Genomic DNA, 22451 nt, shown 5'->3' with positions numbered 1-22451 from the left:
AGTTTCTGTGGAAATCTGGAGACGTTTCTTCGGAATTCCTTGGGTGTAAATTTAGAAGATGACTACACTGCCCTACAAAGGCAAGAGGCAGTAACTACACTACTTGAGAATCGGGTCTGTTACACTGTGATCTGTCTTGTGACAGATTGGTTTGGCTCCACACATTCAGAAAATGTATATTAATTCAATAAGAAACTCTGAAGCCGTTTTCTCAGTGACGGTGTAGTTACTGTATTTTGCCATTTGGAAGAACAATAAGAAACTGATTCCACCCACCAGAGAAGCACCTGCTCTTAATGGAAGTGTTCTATGGGCTTGTTCAGCTCGCGGTCCACTTCACAGGCCTGGCTGGGATTTACCATTGATTCAGTCTGTCGTCTCTCTCTCGTCTTTCAGCTTTTTAACACACAGGCTGAGAGTTTGCTGTTGATGACCTCTGTGGCCATGCCTGTGTTCAGCAAGAAAGAAGAAACAGTGAGTTGCCAAAACAAACAAACAAACAAACAAAAAAATACAATTTTGAAATCTTCAGCTCTCTTGACCTGCTTAATATACTATTAGAGCTAAGTGTGGCTCTTCACACACACTGTGAAGGAGACTTTCCATAGACTTCTATTGTTTTATACTGACCAAACATTATTTTTATCCCCTAACCCAACACCTACCCCTTACAGAAAACCTGTCTGCATTGTTACACTTTCAGATAAACATCATTTATGATTTTTAATGACTTTTTCCCTCGTGGGGCATGTCAAAAAATTTTAGGTGTCCCCACAGTGTGCCATAAACAAGAACACACACACACACAATCTCTTTCATACAGTTTATCATGTAATTCAGTCTCATTCAACAAGGAGGGCAGAATAATTAGTAATGTGTAAAAATGAAATACATAATTAAAATTACATAAGGACTGAACGACTCTTTTTTGCAATTAAAATACTCACAACTTAAGTTTTTACATGCGAACGTGGCGTTCTTCCAGTTAAACTGCATTAGGAGCTCGTGTTATTGGGATCTTGGATAATGTGTACACTATACTGGAAGCTCGTCACATCCCTGTTTTAAAATCATCCCTTATAAAATGTTAAATATACAATGCACAGCACTCTTAACATGTTTGTCAAATATATACCGCTACAATATTAAAGTATAAACTGGCTTTTGAACATAAAAAGTGTGATGTAAATACTTGTAAATAACACGCTAACGTTATTTAACGTAACGCGACGTTTCCTCGGTAACCGCTTTCTCGCGACTGACGAAGAGAGCTCGCGAACGCGCTTACATAACCAGCCGGAAATAATCAATAGCTGATATATGTGTCCTTGGACCACAAAACCAGGTATAAGGGTCAAACTAAGATGTATGTTATCATCTGAAAACTCAATAAATAAGTATTCCATTAATGTAGCCTATGGTTTGTGAGGATTGTACAATATTTGGCCGAGATAGGTACAACTAGCTATTTTAAAATCTCAAAATATTGAGAAAATCGCCTTTAAAGTTGTCTAAATGAAGTCCTTAGCAATGCATATTACTAATCAAAAATTAAGGTGTGATATATTTACGGTAGGATATTTACAAAATATCTTAATGGAACGATCTTTGCTTAATATCCTAATGATAAAAAAAAAAATAAAAAAAAATCATAAAATAAAAAAGTTTGGTTTTGTGGTCCAGGGTCACAGGCTATGTCCTTGACAAGTGTTATTAATATTGAAATATTTTCCGTTTTTAACTTTTTACACATTTAGAACTTTAAAAACAGTCCAACTGAATAGTTTATTTTCAAAATATATTTCAAGTTTTTGAGATTGTGGTGGTCAAATGAAATTAAAATGTAGAGATTTTGTATTGTTCATAACTCTAAATTAGCTCTTTCTTGTCTGTAGTTGTCTCATGGGATCCTCCTTGGTGTGGTTGGCACTGACGTCCCTTTGAAAGAGCTCATGAGACTGGCTCCTCGATACAAGGTGCCTTCATAATGTCTTCAGTCCTCTGTTTACACTGACACTAATCACATCTAATATCTTTTCATCCGTAAGGCAGGATGTATCCATGGAGATGCATACAGAGTAACAACTGCTGATTGTTTAGACTGCTGTCTGAAAAATAAATGTGATTTTACTGAATGATTTGCTGTTTTGACTTATCTTTGCCGTTTTAGCTGGGAGTTCATGGCTATGCATTCTTAAACACTAATAATGGCTATATACTCTCTCATCCTGACCTTCGACCTCTGGTGAGCACCACAATATTCCCTTTAGTGATCTTACACCTTAATCTACACATATTGCCCATACAGTATGTGCAAGAGCTGATCACCTTGTTATTAGTCTGTATCACAGTAAAGTTGATATTTTCTATACGCTGTGGTAGTATAAAGATGGTAAGAAGCTGAAGCCAAAGCCAAACTATAACAGTGTGGATCTGTCAGAGGTGGAGTGGGAAGATACAGAAGATGCAGTAAGTGGAACAACACACACACACACACATATAAATAAACTCTCATCATGCCACTTTTAGATCAATTGCTTCAAGGTGTTTGTGTGTTTTGATCCTCTAGTTGAGAACAGCGATGGTAAAAGGGGAAAGTGGGACAATCTCTCTGGACGTCAGAGCAACAGTAGAGAAAGGAGTGAGTTGATTTTGGCCTTTAATACGCTTCTTATATGTTAACCTTAATTGAATTTGTTCTTTTTTCTCTCGCAATAACTTAGCTGTGACTGTCATACTTACATGCTGATGTGTTCCCTTCTCAGAAGAGAGTTGTTTTCCTGAAAAATGAATATTTTTACACTACCATTAATGAAACTCCATTCAGGTGAGCAGTGATAAAAGCATATATAAATCTTCGCCAAGCGTGAGACTTCTGGACTTATATTGTGCGTCTTTGTTATCAGTCTTGGGATTGTACTTACCAAAGGTCACGGGAAGAATGTTTTCATTGGAAATGTTTCCGTTGAAGAAGGTAAAGATTTTCAGATTAGCACCTGCAAAATACAGATCGTTTGCCTGCCTCTGTTTACTGCTTTTCATCATTTCCTCTCAGCTGTGTTGTTTTTTTTTTCTACCTACAGGCCTACATGACCTGACTGCTTCTGATGTCACTATTGCTAATGAATGGTAGATATTATATAAGGCTAAAAACCATATTAGGCTGTTTCTAACATCTGAAATGCCGTAATACACCCTAATCTGATGGTTTTTGATATTTCAGGACATATTGTGAGACTGACATCGATCCACATCACCGCAAACTGACACAGTTTCAGGCTGTGGTTCAGTACCTAACAGGGAAAGAACCAGACCTGGAATGTGAGTTCTGTCTCTGTCTCTTGGACACTAGACTAGAAGTTTTTATTTGGGTTTTTAGTTTTTTCTTTTTTTTTTTTTTTTTTTTTTTTCTTTATGTTATATGAAAAATAAGAAAAGAATTTAATCATTAAAGGCGATAAAATGAATGAAAATTCTAAATTACGATTCTGTCATCATTAATTCACCCTCGAGTTGTTCCAAACATCATGATTCTCTTTCTTCTGTTGAACACAAAAGAAGATATTTGGTATCCAAACAGTTGATAGAAGACATTGACTTTTATAGATTTTTTTTTTTTTTTTTAACCATACTGTGGAAGTCAATGGCTACCAGCAAATGTTCGGTTATCTTTTTTTTTTTGTGCTCAACATAAGGAATTCATACAGGTTTGGAACAACTTATGGGTGGGTAAATAATGATAGAAATTTGCATGAACTGTGTAAGTAACAAAAACAATATAAATACTCTGTATACAGAGGATAAAATACTTTTATCCTCTGTATACTTCATAACCATTTTGCTATGTAATTAAACACAGTTTGATCTGAATGATGATTGAAGATATCCGCAGTTGAGTTCTGTTCTGTCTGTTCGTCAGGTGATGAAAGACTTCTGCAGCACACTCTGTTTGACGCAGTGGTCACAGCTCCTATGGAAGCCTACTGGACCGCACTGCTGCTCAATGCCTCCGGGTAAAACTTCCCACCCACGCACACAGCGTCACAGACAAGTTTCATTAGTCAAATACATGCTCGGCCGTGACCTTTCTCATTCTTCTACTCGCCTCCGTCGTGTGCAGTATTGATGGGGGTGTGGAGACGGCGTTCCTGGGCACACGCTCCGGCCTCATGAGAATTATCAGATATGTTGGTGCAGAGAAACGTGTGGCGAAGTGAGTACCTTTAATCAAGAGCTCCCGCTGTCTGCGTCACGACTCAACCGCATAGACAGCATCTGCATTGTCATAGGTTTTCTTAAGGCCACCCACTCCCACAGCACTTCATATCACTTTCATCAGTATGCACTCTAAAATACATTCATCACTGGAAATATAAAGAGGAACAGGCAGTAAAACAGAACATGGTATTAAGAGAATAAATGTTAGTTAATGTGGCTTTATATAAATCAATGAACAGATGTTAACTATATTAATATACATAATCAATGTATTGTAAATAAAGCATTGACCAAGTAGTTCCATCTAAATATACAATATACTGTATATATATCATCATACATACACACACTCTGATATGAATCTCTTAATCTCTTTTTCCTCAGAAAATTCTTATCTCCAACGGATAAGGAGAATATTTTTACTCTGGACCATTTCCCTGTTTGGTATCGCCGTGCAGCAGAGAATCCATCTGGACGATTTTTGTACTATGTCCCTATAGAGGACAGCACACAAGGTAGCCTGCACCCTGCAATCCACATCATACAGACTATGAGATTTTACACCCTGTTTAGAATATCCTGCTCAGTATTTTTTTTTCTTTCCCTGCAGTGGATGGCAGGTTTGTGATTGCGGTCACGTCTGTTACAGTCTCTGTGAACAAAAAGACAGCAGTTGCTGGAGGTACGATTTTTCCTGGTTATGCTTATCTCTTTTTTTCTTCTATATTAGTCTGTGCTGATGAAAAACTGGCCATTGAGATATTATTATCTTTGTCCATTTTAAGTGTGTTCGCACATGTGCCCATGTATGGATGTGCAACCATTTAAGGAGTTCACCTCCTCATGAACATTTCATTTTCCCAATATGACCATTGCTTGTGCTATTTCTTCTGTACTCAAAAGCCCCTTTCACACATACAGGCTTTAATTTACCATTTAGAGATCATGTGTGGACAGATCTAAATACCAGTAAATTCATTCTGGCAGTTTACCAGTATGAGAAGTTGTAACATTACCAGTAAATGTTACAACTGTGTTACATGTTACATGCTGTGTGTAAACTGCATGAATGTGAACATGTGACACAGAAATGAAAACATCAACAAAAACACTGACCGCGCATACCATTCCATGTTTAAAAACACAACACTGGGAAGCGCAGCCGTTTGGGTCATTTCTGGTTAATGATGTCACAGAATTTACTGGTAATTTGAAACCGATGTTTGAATGGTGCTTTACTGGTAAAAACATGGGACGTCATTGTCTGTGTGAACAGTGCATTTTATTCATTCACCGGTAAAGTTGTTCTGGTTATTTTACAGCAATTTACTGGTATTACTGTGTGAAAGGGGCTATAAAGACACTCAAAACTGATTACTTGTATTAATGCACTAAGGAAACGATCGGGGGAAAAAAATCAGGAAGTCACTGCATTTGGACTATTTCATGCTTTAAAGTCTTAAAAAAAGGCCAATGGAAAAAATGCATTATACCTCGGTAATGGTGTTCTATTATCTACCAGCAGGAGCTAAAAAGACTATGCTAATCAGCCAACGCTTGACCCGTAGGTTTATCCATCCATTTCAGATTTTGAATCGCGATCTTTCTCCATTTTGTGTAAAAACTAAAGCATCAGCATATTTTATTATTTTACTTTGAGCAAACTGTGTGTGTGTGTGTGAGTGCTTGCTGAATCTTACACTTCAACAATTACGGAAATACATTCTTTATTCATTTTTAACACAGAATATCATCACAGCTCACAAATCATATCTCAAACTGATTTTTATCAAGCGAAAATATAAAGAAGGATCTCATATCAGTCTTAGAAAAAAGGTCAAGTGAAGAAAGGGGTCACATCAATAAGCTAGAAGATATTAAACCAGAACTTCATAAAGATCTTGAAGATGCTTTCAGCTCAGTCAAATGGGCAAATCCTTTACTTTCATCCATCAACTGGGATTTACAAAGCCTTTATTTAGCGAGGGTGCGTAATGAAGTTTGTGTGGTGTCCCTGCTCTTATATGTAAGGCCAGGACAGAGTAAACGCATCCCAGCTGAGTCATTGCTCATTTATAAACCGCCCTTCATATTCACGACATTACATCACGACTGCTCTGTCGTCTTATATTCAGATTAAGCGCATTGCTGACATCGTCAATAAACAAGCATGTGCTCACTTTTGAGAATATTCGCAATAAGTGCAATTTGACAGTAAAGTATTAGTCCACCAGTGGCAAAAGTGCGTTTGTATATATATATATATATATTTTTTTTTTTCATAACAGAGGATACAGGGTATGTGTTTTGTCGCCCCGTGCAGAGTACAGGCCTTTGACACATGCTGTATAAAATAAGAGCTAAATGAACAGAAATGGCAGGAGAGACCGCAACCATTAGACGAAACTCCTCTCATTAATAATTCATGAGCTTTCTCTGAATTCTCTGACAAAGAATTTTTAAGAGTTCCTCTACAAAAGGAGTTTGCACAGAAAACACAGGGAAAGGTATACTCAATTTTTGCAATCAAGTTATTGTTAATAAATAATTTGTAAGACACAGATTAAAATATATATACATATATTCAACATACTTTTGAATAAATGTATATCTGTACTTATATATACTCAGCTTATGGCTGCAAATATCACTGAACACAAAGACAAAGTCCTGGACATTTAACTGCTGGTGTGGGTATTAGCACACAAATTAGTTGTACTTTGATTTACAACTTTTTGCCAGCAACCTTACCAGTAATTTGCATTGGTAATGAATAGAGTGTGGGAAAGATTGTTGCTATAGTTACAGCGGAAGAGCATCTCCTAAATCCTGATGAGGTGGTGTGATATTTGCTCCACACCCTTGAGCCTACTGCACATCCTTCCTATAGATGGCAGCATTGTGCAAGACACCCAATGATGACGTTACTCTTGACGTTACTGGCAACATTATATTCTGACTCTATGTTGGTTCATGTTACCAATGTGCAGCTAGTTTTTGACAGCCTTTCTTTCACTTTTTTCGTCAAGTCACTGAGGTTGATTGCTGCAGAAAAGCTTATATTGATAATATCTGTGGGCTTCTGAAAGCCCAAGTCAAATTTATCTGTCTATTAGACTATTATTTAGTCTAAACAACTTCTGCCCTCAAGGAAAAGCGGATTATGCAAATTGGTCCACAAGCAGAAAATTGATCACACAGGCGCAATCGATTCTCCTCCATCGCCAGCCCAAGAAAAAAGATTAGACTAAATCAGATATGACATCCTAGTCCAGAATTAAACAACAGATCAACAAAGACATTGATTTATATTGCACAGAAAAGTCTATCTTAATAAAGGTAAGATTTATTTCCACTTCAGCTATTGTCTTTCTGGATTTGTTTAGAGGGCAGCAATCCTGTAGGGCCACTGTGCTTCTTTAGCCACCAAGGTGTAATTAACATTTCCAATAGCCACAATCTGCCACCCTCCACTAATATCAGAGTCCTCAGTCTGCGCTACATTAGCACTTCACGATACTTCAAGACACTTCACGATGGACACCAGGGCTGGATTCTTCTAGTCTTACAAAAACACGTCTGACCTCTAGAGATGAACATGGAGGAATAGCAAACAGTAAACGAACAAAACAATGTTATCAACACAAATTATCACACGATACAAAGGACAAACCTCACACTTAAAAACATAAACCTGGGGTCACGTCACATTGTATAGAATATATTATAGCTGATAAATAAGGTGGGAATATTTCAAATATGATATGTGGGGGTTATGATGTTAAGTTCACACTGGGGTAGGGTTAAGGGTTACAAATAAGGTTGGAGGTGAGAGTTAGTATTGGGGGTTTAATGTTTGGGTTGGGAGTAGAGCTGAAGGTTTAGAGTAAGAGTTTGGAATGTTTGGGTTGGGAGTAGAGCTGAAGGTTTAGAGTAAGAGTTTGGAATGGTGAGTTTGGAATGGTGATGGGGTTATGTGAGTTATGGGGTTCATATTAGTGATGGAGGTGTATGGTTTGATGTAGAAGGTTCAGGGTTAAGATTAGTGTTGGAGGCTAAGGGGTTAAAATTGTAGGTTATGATTAGTCATGGACGTTTATGGTAACAGTGTTACAGGGTTAGGATTTGGTGGTTTTGAATAGTGTTGAAGGTTAAGGGGTAGAGTTGGGGGTAAGGATTCATAATGGAGGTTCATTGTAAGGGGTAGGGATTCATGTTGGAGGTACAGGTTTGTGGGTTCAGATTTGTTATGGAGGCTTTTGGTAAGGGTAGGGATTCATGTTGGAGGTTTTGGTTTGGGGGTTAAGATTAGTGTTGGAGGCTTAGGGTAAGGATATGGGTTACTGTCTGAGTTTTAGGGTTGGGGGTTTAGATTAGAAATGGAGGAGGTTTGTGGTAAAATCGGGATTTGTGTTATACATTTAGAGTTAAAGTCTGGGAGTAGAGCTGGATATTTAAGGTTAGGCTTGGAAGTGGAGTCGGAAGTTTATGATTACACCATTTCTACACAGAGCACATCGGTTGACACGAGAGTGAGGCTGTCTACATGGGACACTTTAAAGTCAACATTCCAAATCAATTTGTCATTTTGTCAGAAGTTGGATAAGCCCATGTAGTATGTCAGAAATTGGGGCATCAGTTTACGGTGCAATGCATCAGAATGTATCCATTGTAGACAGCACTGATTATAAAGAATTTTATTGGCTTTTAATGTGTTGTGCCACTTGCATGTGCAACCCGGTGTAGACTGTGTTAGAGGTGATGGTTATGGTAAGGGTTGGGGTTAGTATTGAAGGGATAGGATTAGAGTTGAGGGCTTGGATTAGTTTTGAGAGGTTGGGATAAAGGTCTAGGATTGGGGTTGGGATTAGAGTTAAAGGTCTAGAATTGGGGTTGGAATTAGAGTTATGATTTGGAGGTTCGGGTTGATGATTGGGCTGCTACAGAGGCTAATGCTAATGACAGCACACGATCCTCTAGAAACATCAGGGTTCAGAAATGTGAACAGTTGCATCCACACCTCCTCTGCTGAGATCCTCTCAACACTGGAGGAGGGTGGGGGAGTTCTAAAGTGCTGAGTGGTCCCTCTTGTCCTGGGGCAAATAGGTCAAAGGTCATAGGCCAAAGTTTAGAGACTGAGTAAATTGTAAGTCTGAGAGTCAGAGAGGGTCTCAGGAAGGACAGAGAGACAGGAAACAGGGATGATGAATCCTTCGCTGGTCAGCTAAATGATCATCAAATGTGCAGCTCAACCAGTAAAGGGTTCTTTAGATTTGTGGCTGACCTCTGAACTCTGACCCCTCTCCCCCATTCCCCTATGCAACTGATGAGATATGTTTCTCCTCTTGATCACCATCTGCCTCTCCGTCACCCATCAATGGCTGCCTCTTCTTTAGCTCTCGTTGGTATTTTGCCATTAGAGAGGCATAAATGCAGCCATACGCTGCGGCAGCCACCATCATGATACACACGATTCCACAGACCACCCCAGCGATCACTACTGTACCGATCGCCCTGCGAACACTGACCGGCCGATAACGATGCTTCACACAGTCTGGTAGCTCCGCCTCCGTACGCACCACTGCACCTTCAGACGACGGAGCAGTTGTCCCTCGAAAACAAGGTGGAGATCCACTCTTTGTGCTCCCAGCCCCGCCCCCATTCTCATCTTCCAATTGCAGACAGTAGTTGAACATCTCCACCGGAACGCCCCTGATGTCACGACCCCTCAAGTCCTTCGGAAGTGTACACTCAACGGCATCGACATAACCACCTACGACAAAGCAATAGAGAAAGATAAATCAAAATTTTAGCTCTCTGAGGTAAACAATAGTCACCTCTAATGAATTTAAATGGCTGCTTCAAGCCCTCCAAAATAGCACTGCACAGCTAGTAGGGTCAGCAGCCCTCTTCAATTTGCATGCGTGTGTTTGTATGAAAGGAAGAGTGGTTGCTGGTGTATAATTAATAAGCCTGACATGCATACAGAAGCTCTGTTCCCAAACCTAGTGAGCCGCCACGCTGTCTTCTGCCTACATAGGCAGCTGCCTTCAAAGACAGCATGTTAACTGTCATGGAACCTCATGAGACTGATTTGGAATGCTCTGCATAAGCAGCAACTCCACATGCCACAGAATTATTTTATTTCTTATGTATTGCACAGGATAGATGACTCACACTTGATTTTAATGTATCTATCTTGGATTTTCTTATTTGTTTCATTGTGGTATCTCCATGAAAATAAACATGCCTTAGAATTTGGTCAAAACAGAGGGCAGCACAAGTAAGATACCTTCCTTCATGTCAAGAGAGCAACTATGAGGCCTCAAAATGCTGCCTCCATAGGCAGCTAACTAGGTTTAGGAACAGAGCAAGAGAATAGGAGCCCACCATGACTGGAGTCTCTTTCTCACACGCTAAAAGCTTTGTGACTCAGCCTCTCATGTCTGTTTCAAATCCCCCTCCCTCTCAAAGCTGCTCTGAAATAGAATGAAATGAGTTTCTCTGACTCAGAGTAGAAGGATTGAGACAGATAGAAAAATAGAAAGCAAGAGGTATAGAGAATAAGTAGCAGAGGCTTCTAAGCTCTGCTTCACAATGATTTTTGGGGTTTTGCCACATTTCATTGCCAGTGGTAGACAAAAGATAGACAGAAATTATTAGCGAGACAGTGGGTACATATCCTACAATATGTCTGGTATACATGCACTTACCATTAGCTTACAGTGCCATCTGTTAAAAGTAGGGCTGTAGGATAAATTGCATGCCATTATCATGCGCATCTAGTCAGTAAAGCCGGTTCTTTGATTAGTATTAAATCTCCATCACAAGCTTTCAAACGGAGCGGCATTTAAAACACAGAGAAGCAGATCACTGACAGGCTACGCAATATCGTGTTCATAATCGAAGGTGATTCATCTACAATTATGAACGCAATATTGCATTTATCATGCAGCCCCAGTTAAAAGGCTTAATTAAGCTTTTTTAAAACTGATAATTCTCAAAATACTCATTGGTTGAGCCACGTTCAAAGCTCTTGTAAAATGCCAATTAACTATATTACTTGATGGAAGAGTAGTTTATTCAAATTTTAAATATTAATAGTTTAAATTATTTATTGAACACTGTACTGCTGTTGTTGCCATTTTATAAGCACAATGTGTCACTGAAGACAGCGTTTTTAAGGGTGTTTTAGGCAGTCCACTTTGGGCTGTGCTAAAGAACACATCGCACTTAAATGGATAGTTCACCCAAAAATGAAAATTCTGTCATTAATTACTCACATGTCGTTCTAAACCCATAAGACCTTCAGTCATCTTCGGAAAACCAAATGAAGATATATTTTTTGATAAAATCAGAGTTTTGACCCTGCATGGACAGCAATGCAACTGACATGTTCAAGGCCCAGAAAGGTTGTAAGGACATTTTTAAACAGTCCATGGTTGACTGACACGGAAGAAAATAAATAGTTGAATAAAGTTTTTTTTTTTCTTTGCACACAAAAAGTATTCTCGTAGCTTCATAATACTGTGCTTGACCCATTGATGTCACATGGACTATTTTGACGATATTTATCTTACTACCTTTCTGGGCCTTGAACATGTCAGTTGTGTTGCGGTCTACGAAGGGTCAGAAAGCTCTTGGATTTTATCAAAAATATCTTATTTTGTGTTCAGAAGATGAACGAAGGTCTTACAGGTTTGCAACGAAATAAGGGTGAGTAATTAATGACAGAATTTCCATTTTTGGGTGAACTATCCATTTAAGGTAAAATCCCAGGAACACACAGCATCGTGTGGCTTATTGCTTAAAGGACGTGTTTGTACACCTGCAGAGAACCAAAACAGCATGCAGTCCTCACCTCGATATATTAGCCACTCCATCCAGTGTTTGAAGTCTCTCAGGTTGCAGTCACACTCCCAGGGGTTCATGCCCAGCTCCAGGTGCTGAAGGTTGACGAGAGGCTCAAATGTGGCTCTCTCCAGAGCATGAAGTCTGTTCCCAGCCAAGGAGAGCCAGGTCAGCCCTTGCAGCACATCCAGCAGGCCCAGCGGCACAGTGGCCAAGCCGTTCAGAGACAAATCCAGTCTCCGCAGCAGGGTCAGGCCGCGAAATAACTCGCGATCCAAAACCGTCAGGCTGTTGTTACGCAAACTCAAATCACTCAGGTTACTCAGCTCACGGAACAGTCTGGAAGGCAGGTTGTCCAAATAGTTATTGGACAGGTCGAGTGTCTCCAGGGTGCTCAGGTTGGCGAAAGCAGAGACAGGAAGGGATGAGAGGCGGTTATTGGCCAGAAGGAGGGTATGTGTGCCCCCCGGGAGAGAAGTGAGAGCGGGCACAGATACTAGACTCCGCCCACTGCAGTTAGCTTCCAGTGAGTTACACACACACTCTGAAGGACAGCCAGCACATAACTGCAGTAATGTAGCACACACACTCAGCACACCTAGCAGACCTGTGGAAAAAAAGAAAAAACAAAAAGTGTATATCATCGGAAAGAACTGGCGTGAACCATTTCCTCCTGCTTTGATTGATGTGAAAGATGTGACAGGTGTTGATTTAGTGCCACTGTGAATCACATGTAGAGTATTTAATGAAGGGGACCAGTGCTCGACAGAACTGAACCTGTAGCTGCTGCTCCTACCACACTATTTTAAACCGGAGCTTATTTGATACAAATGTACCTCTAGACAAGACAGCAGTATTTTTGTTGCAGTTGCTGTAAGTAGCTGCTATCTGTTGCAGCACCTTCAGGCTGTTTTTTTTTTTAAACTCACTTATGTTGATTTGTGTATAGAGCGCTCTTAATGGGTTATTTTGCCAAAAATGAAAACCGTGTAATTATTTACTCGCCTTCTTGTCTCTTCAAAACTGTATGACTTTCTTTCCTCCCTAGTACACAAAAGAAGATATACTGCAGAAAGTCCAAAATGCTTTTTATCATATTGGAGGCTGGAGCTGTCAAGCTCCAAAAATGACAAAAAAAAAATGCTGTATTCAAAGTCTTCCAAAACCACATGCGTGCTTTGCAAAGAAAAGACCAAAATGTAACTTTTGCTATTTACTGAAAATCAATAAAGAATTGCACAAAACATTCAACATTTCAATTGAATGTGAGTGCAAATGAGAACTGAGTGCAAATGAGATTTAAGAACTACACTGAACGTGCATTTGTGATTAACTGACAACATTTCAGCTATTTCTTTGTCGCTTCCTGAATGAGATCGTTGAGTTGGCTAAATGGTTCCTTGTTGGCTGATGTAACATAAATTCTTGAGATCAGTATTGGTTTCTGGGTTCTTTAATGTATCAGTAAACAGGTTTCTATGAAGCAACTGCATTAGTTCTCAGTTGGTGTGTGGCACATAAAATTCAGTTACAGGCCTGTTCCGGCCCTGCGTTAGACAAGCATTTTAGATGGATTCATGGAGTTCTGTTCTGATAGGATTGCAGGAAAAACGGTGCATAGGCTAGTGAAATAAATAGGGAGTAGAATTTGTATATATACATATATGTGTGTGTGTGTTTTGCATATTTTTGGGCCTATGCCACTTATGGTAATATTAAGAAATTTCACTGTGATTTTAAGGAAATTTTTGTTTACTTTTATACCTTAAAGAATTCTGATACTTTGCTGGCTCACAATTTGTGAAGCAAAACCATTGGAGAACCACTGAATTAGAGAGTCAAAGGTTATTTGTGGAACCTATAAAGTTCTCCTATGGCAGTTGCTTTTCCATGCTAAACGAACATGAACAGTTTTATGGGAATATAATCTGCCTTAGAGTTAAACAGAGAACGTCCTCTGCTCTGCCATGACAAAACAAACATTTGCCAACTGTTCGTCGCCTCTCTCTTTTATGCAACTGTGGAAGAGGGTAGAGAGCAATGTTTCTCTGTGTGTGTGTGAGAGAGACAATCACATGCTATCAATGGATATGACGGTTTTAAATGATTGCCAGTTGTCTCGCTGCTGAATGTCTGTGTGTGTGAGAGAGTGTTTGGCAGTTTGAGTGCAGACAGATGCAGTTACAGAACTCAGATATCTGATCCTGACTAGCCTCAACACCCTGATCCCTCTGTAATCAGAGACACATACAATCATCACAAACACACACACTCTCTCTCATGCACACTCACACAATTCTGTGTAATCTCAATAATTAATCCATCCTTTTTAACTATGTAGTTGTGAATGATTCTAGAATTGCTGTTTTGGCCAATCAACTTTCAATCTTCAGTATATCTCATCTTTCCAGCACAAGTTCCCTTCTTTCTCTCATCCCTTCTGTTTGGCTGAGGGCAAATGTGTGTCAGCACATCAGGACAGGCATATGACTGCTGTTATTGAAACACAATGTTCTTTCACGGTCATGTGCCCTATGTGTTCAGAACAATCCTGTAGAAAATTACAAAGAAGGCTGTATGTCTGTGGCGAGGATGGAAATCTCCCAGCGACTGGACCTAGTTTAAAATAGGATGAACATCTATTCTGTGCCTTCACTACAATTTTATGAAGTGTCCCTCTTTTCTTAGCTTTTAGGATTGGCTCATTTTAACAGGAGGACTCCAGTTCCCAGAATAAATAAAACAAATTACTAAAGAAATTTGGAAATTTGAAGAGAGTGCTGATGGTTTCATTGAAAATGAATGGGGACTGCAGCTTTTAAGCTACAAAAATGCACTTTATTCATACAACTTACTCTATATTCTACAATCGATAGTCTTTTGACTCATTGAATCATTCAGATGCATTTTATGAACTGGATCAACGTATTAATTGAAACTATCAGACTCAAAGGAAAGATTCCTTCACAGATCTAGTGTGGATGTCAAGATTATCAGTGAATAATCAGCAAACAGGCTTTTCCTCAAACAAAGCTAGCTTATGGCTTCAGAAGTCTTTGAAGAGTGTGCAAGTCTTTTAAGATCATTTTATGGTGTTTTGTCATTTTGGAGCTTGACAACACCAGTTTTCATTTACTTTCATTACATTGGAAGGAATGGCTAGGATATTCTTTCAAAAAGATTTGTGCTCCCCAGAAAAACGAAAGCTGTATGGACTAAGTATTGACTTACAATACAGATTTTAAGTCTGACACTAAACCAGCATAAATATTTTCACTATAAAGCAGTAAGTACATGTGACAATGCAGCAGAGATGTGTGTGTGTGTATGTGTTGCCTCTGTGTTGCTTCATGCGGATCTTTAATCAGACACACATTAACTAAAGCCATCCTAATCCATCTGTTGCTAAGGGCAGCTGGTGATGTTTGCTGCGCTCTATACCACTGTATACACACCCATACGAACACATACGCCAACACACCACCTTTCTTCCCACAAACATATTAGTGAAACTGATCATTTCCTGAAACGCATCAGTTTGCATTCTGGTGATATGTAAATAATTGATTTAGTGCATTGATATTCACAAAAAGCAGTTTAAAACTGTATGAATGGAATCGGTACCTAAGCCCAGCCCCTTCAGAAGCATGAATGTGTGTGTGTGTGTGTGTGTGTTGGGCTCACCTTGGCTGTCCGGATTTCCTCTCCTCCTGCGACCCACTGTAGGTGCAGTGCTGAGCTGCATTTCTGCGCTTCTACAACTGCAGCTGCCTCAGATCTGCTGTGACATCAGCTGGCCCTGATGCCAGCCTCCACAGGCAGCGATATGGGGCCAGTGACGAGACTGCAGAGAGAGTTTGAAGGATAGTCAGTTTTTTTCTGTACTTAATATGACTTTTGAAGGTGAGCGCTTGTTTTCTGCCTGTCTCAGCATAGATGACTTACTGAGTGTGTGAGCTGCATGGTTTGTGTTTTTAGTAGCTGCGGTGAATCTCAAATAAACCTTGACATACTGGTAACAACAGTGTCACTTTCTGTCAAGTTTTATCCCTTCTATATGTATTCTTGTCTAGGCTCAATAGAAAACATCTCAGGAAAGAACAAATTAGCAATTAACTTTCATCACAAACTTTGTAACTTTGTTTCTCATTTCTGTTCAAAATTCTATTGTACCATTGATTAGACCGGGGGCATATATCCTAATATATATGAATATATGTGTATTAGGCTATTATATGGTATTATAGTGGTTTAACGCATTATATTGTGTTTTAGAGTCACAGATTGGATTACTTTTTTTCGGATAAGCAAGAAAAAAAAATTTACGCACAGTGACAATGCCATGAAGTGTTTTTGACATAAGCTAAATTTATGTGTAAATATACGCAACTACGTACAGTATTTCCTCGCTGTCTGAAAAACTTATCTATATGCTTGTACGCGCTTTGATCGTGTGCGAGTACAGCACATGAGTATCGAATTGAGCTCTCTTTTGTTTCTTATTCTTGTGGTTTAAAATTGCTTGTAGTGTAAATTTGCAAATTAATCTGCGAATCACGTGCGTGCCGAACAGGATAGCATCTTGTCCGTACGTATCACGGATCAACTGTGATCCGTTTAACCCCTAATATGTGACAGATAAGAGCAATCTTTGATTTACTTATTTAACATGAAATCATCAAATTGATACTCCATATCAATCACATACAACGAAAATACTGAATAATAAGAACAATCATAAACACGCAATAAACAACAGTAACATATCTGTACACATTTTTCCCAGAACGTTCTTGCGACCCAGTAGCTATTCTTCCACGCCCCGGTAGTGGGTCGCGACCCGGTGGTTGGGGACCTCTGGATTAGACGTCAACATATTCCAGTTAATATGTGAGCTTTTGAATATTTAAAACGATTGTTTTTTTTATTTAAATACCTTATTATTTAATAATACTGTTCGTATTTAATATAAAAGTTTTTCCCAAATTAGATTACTACATCCGATTCTCATATTTTTCCACTGCGAAAAAGACTCCTGTAATCTCATAACGGTTTCAAACAAGATTCAGAAGATTTCTCAACAATGTCTTCAACTGTTCTCCAATTTGTTTAAGATAGCATACTCTGAAAAGCCGAGCTCAAATACTTAATCAAATTCTGTCAGCAATGTCCTCAAATTTATGTGCTGATGAAAAACGAATATTTACATCATAAAAAAAGCAATAAAAAAAGATGAAATATTTTATTTGTTTTACTTTTTGTCACGTAAACAATATCAGAGAATAATAAATATGCTGTTAAATTATGGAAATATTAGATTAAAATATCAGGGTGTACTTCAAGTACCTATTTTCGGTCAAAGGGGTATGTAGTATGTCAACAATTGTATCGTTTGTTTCTATTTGTATTTCTCCTATAGAATTTCAAGAGAAATTTCCAAGACAAACTTGATACTTCAATCAAACATAACTGAAATATCCTGTAGGTCCCCTGAGCTATGAAAGAGCAACATCTGAGAAACAGAACTTTCCTCCTGGTTCAAAGCCATCTGCAATACAGCGGTGCTTACTGTAATACAGCTCTCCACGGTACAAAACTATAGTAGAACTGACACTGCAGAGACGATTTAGTTAATTGCAGTACAGTAATACGACACTGAAACACTTACAGCACATGACAGAGACGGGAATATTTTTATTATAACGACGTACCATTATGTAATACCAGTTGTGTAACGCAATGCTGTGAATGTGTGTGTCTCAGATCATTGAGCACAAGGTTACAAGTTGCTTCTGTTTACGCCAGGCCGGGTTTGCTGTAAAATGGCCGCTGCTGTCTTAGACTCCTTTTCTGTGACACTTAGGCCTTGTCACCTGCCACATCCATCACAGCGTGTGTGTCTGAGTGTGCGTATTTGCGCAACGCAACACCAATTCACCAGGCTGTCATCCGAAACGGCACAGTGGAAAAATGTGCAGACATTTAGAGGTTATATTGCATGTGTGAATGTGTGTGCGCGCAAGTGAGTTTCTGCAAACACCTTTTGGAGCTGCTCAACACGTGAACATTTTCCGCGCATTACATTTCCTAGAACATGCAAGTTTGAGAGTGTGATAATATGCAAGTGTGTGTGTGTGTGAAGAGAGGATAATTAGTTGAGCGATGTGTCATTTGACTCCCAAGCATGCAGCCCGCACACACACACACACACGCACGCACAATGTAATAGTCTCTCACTTTAGCAGCATCTCTCTCCACGTCCAGTTCAGCACATATTTCACACATTCTCACCCCACGCCGTACTAACTTCCTGTGAATGCACAAGGTCAACTATGCATGTGTGCGACAGCATGTATGTTGTTACTGTATCTTGCAACACATAAGTAAATAGAAATGCCCTTTTGATATTCACCCCTGAACCAGTCCTTCTGGTCCCTTTTCTCATGCACACACACACACAAAAGAAGGCCATCAAAGTCAACAGCAGAGCGAAGAAACGTTAGAAACAAAGGCGCGGAGGCCATGGGATGAATTATTAAGAGCAGAATCACAAACAAAGACACACGCTCGCAAAAACACACATGCTCACTCAAGCAACACATACAGGGTATGCACAAAAACATACAAACCTATTACACAAATGTTTGAGTCTTACCGTAAATGTGTGTATATATGCAAGTGTTTATAGGATTGCATATTGTAGATGCAATCTCACTCCTACATGCTTATATACATTCAAAAGCAGCATTCCAGCACAACACCTGCGCTCACATACACATCTCTATATTTCCTTTGTGTCTATATAAAAAAAATAAACTGGACATCACATGCTCTATACCCAAAACAACAGGCGTATGAGTCTGTCTCATAAAAACATCCCTCGGCAAACATCATGCACAGACATGGTTATCATAAACAAGGCAAACTGTAATGTGTACGTGTGTATGTGTGTTATAGGTTAACAGTGTTTCACTCACCGTCTTGAGATGCTGTCCTTCTTGACGTCCCCCCCCCCAAGCTCACACACACTCTCTCTCGCTCACACACACACGCACGCACGCACACACACAGCTGTGGGAGAAATGAGCGAATAGCAGCTCTCGTAACGCTCCAATATGGAAATGAAAATATCCTTCCGCTGCCAAGAGCAACGGCTGCCACAGAAGGAGAGATGGATTGGAGGAAGGAAAAAAAACGATTAAAATAAAGAAGAGGGAGATGAAGGAGGGGAGTTAAATCCTGCGCAATGCCTTGCTGTAATGCTCAGAGAGAGGAGGACACAGAGAGAGAGTGTGAGAAAGGGAGAGTGAGAGAGGGGGGAAGAGGAGGGGGAGGTGTCCTCCAGTCTTTCAATTCTCTGTGGTTTCCAGCAGATCGGCTCGCCTCTGTGTTGGTATATTGAGTCCACAGAATGCACTTGAGTGTGTGTGTGTGTGTGTGTGTCAGGAGGTTGTCTCTCAAGCGCGTGCTGTCCTCAGGCTAGCCTTTGGTGCGCATGTGTGTCTGTGTGAGTATGTGTGTGAGTAAGTGTGTGTGTGTGTTGCTTTCTCCATATGTGCATGTGGTGAGGCGTGCAGTGTAAGCGTGTGCCAGCCTTGTCAAAGATAGTAACATTAGTGAGGGATGAGGGGAGAGAGGAGGGGTCGAGAAAACAGCTGATTCTTTCTCCCTCTTTATAGACAGACAGATAGATAGATAGATAGATAGATAGATAGATAGATAGATAGATAGATAGATAGATAGATAGATAAGATAGTAGCAGCGATGCATTTTGCTTTCTGTGATGTCATAGCACTGACATCGTTCAACTGCTACTTGTATTGACCTTTCTAGTTATCCGTCTACTGTATCTCCATCCATCTATCATGTAGATCTGTCTGACCTATAGTGTATCAATTATGTTTATAGATAAACAGATCATCATTGCTGCTTTTAATGGCTGCATGTGAATCTATCTGAAAAAACATGATTCTTTCTCCCTTTTTATATGCGGATGGATGGATGGATGGATGAATGGATGTATGCATGGTTAGATGAATGGATAGACTGATCCAATCACATGTAGCCAACGCCAGTAGCGATGCATTTTACACTCTGTGATGTCCTCAGAGTGCTGACATCATGCAACAGTGCAGGAACGTAATCATACATTGTTCACATGGACTAACTAGACCAAATTTCATCCACGTATACAAACATTCCTGCTATTGCCTTGTGTTCTGAATAATGCATAGAGGCATGCAGGCCAGCACCTCAGAAAAAAAGGAGAAATGCATCCATTGCAGCTATTTATAAGAGGAAAAGCATTCAGAGACATCAGAAGCATTTACCTCCTGTGTGTTGTGGGCTGTTGCAACACACCGTGTACTTCAGAAGGACCTCAGTGCCGCCCACATGCTTTCACATGCCAGACATTGACAAGAAAAAGCACTACAACTCCATTAAATCCTTACCATGCCAATTCTCTTCTTATCAGAAGCCCGGTATGTTATGAAGTGTGCATGTGAGTGCGTACATTGATGATCCCGTGTGTGCTGCTCACGTTGAGGACAGTGTCATATTTTGGTGGTTAGTCTTCAAGGTGTCGGTAGGGGCTGTGCTGACATCATGTTACCTAAGCAACAGAGGGAAAGAAACAGAGAGAGAGAGAGAGAGAGAGAGAGAGAGAGAGAGATGGGGATTGAGAGGGTGTTTTTTGACTCACTGTTAGCGTATGCTACTTGAGCTCTTCGCAATAATTTGCAATTTAAAAAGACCCTGCTGCTCTGTTTGCCATCGCACACAACCTGCAGTTCAGTCCTCGCATTTTAAAATAGATATTAACTACATTAGCATCATTTAGTATACATGAATATAATTTCGAATTTGAAATGCATATTAAGATATGCTTAAAATCATGAAGTATAGCAGAATCCACTGCACAGATCAGTGAACCAGTTAAAACAATATATTTTAGTATATGTTATTTTTATTTTGATTTTGAAATGAATATTGATGTATGCTGGACATTAAGCTTATTACAACCAGACAAATTTTATTCTTAAATAACAAGGTATTGTTTTACATAATTAAAATAGCACACACTCATGAACAAACACACCTCTCTGTCTCTGATTATACTCTGACGTACATTCCACAAATTTGGTACACCATTATTGTTAGATGCAAGGACTGTTTGTTGTGTTTTCTTCCCCCATGTGCTCTGTTTGACCTAGTTTCTGTCTCCGTCTGAGTGTATCATTTGGTTCAGGTGTGTTTCGTTAATTATCCTCATTTGCCAATTTATTTAGTTCTAGTCTGTTCCTGTATTCCCTTGTCCAGAGTTAAAATTAAAGACTGTTTACGTCCATGCGCTCATTATATACCCTGACAATTATATCTAATGTTTTTTTATTATTATTATTTTGAAAGCATTAGAGGCACAAATCCATGTTTTTTATCGTACAAACTATTAAATGTAAATTATCTTGTAACTTGAGTAACTTATCTTAAAGGAATACTCCACCCCCAAAATGAAAATTTTGTCATTAATCACTTAACCCCATGTTGTTCCTAACCCGTAAAAGCTTTGTTCGTCTTCGGAACACAATTTAAGATATTTTGGATGAAAACCGGGAGGCCTGTGACTGTCCCATAGACTGCCAAGTAAGTAATAGTGTCAAGGTCCAGGAAAGTATGAAAAGCATCGTCAGAATAGTCCATCTGTCATCAATGATTCAACCGTAATGTTATGAAGCGACGAGAATACTTTTTGTACACAAAGAAAACAAAAATAACGACTTTATTCAACAATTCCTCTCCTCTGTGTCTCTCCAAATAGCGCTAATTTGGCTATTCTGAGCAGTACACAGATAGCGTATGCTCTTCTGTGTCAGCCGCACTGCGCCGATACTCTGTTTTCTTTCAAACCAAAGTGTAAATATATGTAGAAAACGTATCCTTGTGGCGCGGCTGACACAGAAGAGTGTACACTGCCTGCGTACTGCTCAGATTCTCCAAAATGGCGCTACGCTGATTTGAACCTTATTTTACCACCCCTTTAATATGCATTTGTAGGAGTTTCCCTTTTAGATGCAAAATTTAACAGAAGAGAAAATTAAAATAAATCACACCATGTGAATTACTAATGTTTGCGCTCATCAAATTACTGGTATTTGCGCCATTATTTAACGGCCAAAAAAGCATGTCTTAAAACCTGCGCTTTTAAGGAATTGCGCTCTAACACTAATTTGCCTTTTTTAGTAAATCTGGCCCCAATTTTCTATTTTCTATTCATCACATTAATTTTAAATAATTTACTCTTAATTATAATTTATAATGACCAAAACCAAATATTTAGCAGGGTCATTTTAAGCACATTCATTTCTGTAGTATTGAATGTA

General features: G+C 39.3%; 2 protein-coding genes across 8 annotated transcripts in view; one reads left to right on the top strand and one right to left on the bottom strand.

Moving 5' to 3' along the window:
• Positions 1-22451, top strand: part of cacna2d4a (calcium channel, voltage-dependent, alpha 2/delta subunit 4a) — a 39724-nt gene that overhangs the window by 7714 nt on the left and 9559 nt on the right. For all 4 annotated transcript variants that reach the window (XM_042722160.1, XM_042722161.1, XM_042722159.1 and 1 more), the window contains 13 exons: positions 397-474; positions 1896-1976; positions 2171-2245; positions 2383-2469; positions 2570-2641; positions 2766-2827; positions 2907-2974; positions 3084-3129; positions 3224-3321; positions 3920-4013; positions 4121-4213; positions 4603-4733; positions 4829-4900. In XM_042722160.1, coding sequence (XP_042578094.1) covers positions 397-474; positions 1896-1976; positions 2171-2245; positions 2383-2469; positions 2570-2641; positions 2766-2827; positions 2907-2974; positions 3084-3129; positions 3224-3321; positions 3920-4013; positions 4121-4213; positions 4603-4733; positions 4829-4900 — 1057 coding nt within the window. The remainder of the gene's footprint in view (positions 1-396; positions 475-1895; positions 1977-2170; positions 2246-2382; positions 2470-2569; positions 2642-2765; positions 2828-2906; positions 2975-3083; positions 3130-3223; positions 3322-3919; positions 4014-4120; positions 4214-4602; positions 4734-4828; positions 4901-22451) is intronic.
• Positions 8805-22451, bottom strand: part of LOC109074667 (leucine-rich repeat and transmembrane domain-containing protein 2-like) — a 25160-nt gene continuing 11513 nt past the window's right edge. The window contains exons 3-7 of one of the 4 annotated variants that reach the window (XM_042722166.1): positions 20523-20683; positions 19047-20354; positions 15754-15913; positions 12080-12676; positions 8805-9991 (exon numbers count right to left, since the gene is read on the bottom strand). In XM_042722166.1, the coding sequence (XP_042578100.1) occupies positions 9534-9991; positions 12080-12676; positions 15754-15814 (1116 nt within the window). In that variant the 5' untranslated portion in view covers positions 15815-15913; positions 19047-20354; positions 20523-20683 and the 3' untranslated portion in view covers positions 8805-9533. Of the gene's footprint in view, positions 9992-12079; positions 12677-15753; positions 15914-19046; positions 20355-20399; positions 20684-22451 lie in introns of those variants that run through there. The other 3 variants (XM_042722167.1, XM_042722168.1, XM_042722169.1) reach the window with 3 other exon arrangements.

Source organism: Cyprinus carpio, chromosome B4, assembly GCF_018340385.1.
Source record: "Cyprinus carpio isolate SPL01 chromosome B4, ASM1834038v1, whole genome shotgun sequence".
In the NCBI taxonomy this organism is placed as follows: Eukaryota; Metazoa; Chordata; class Actinopteri; order Cypriniformes; family Cyprinidae; genus Cyprinus; species Cyprinus carpio.
This window is presented reverse-complemented; position numbering and strand designations above follow the sequence as displayed.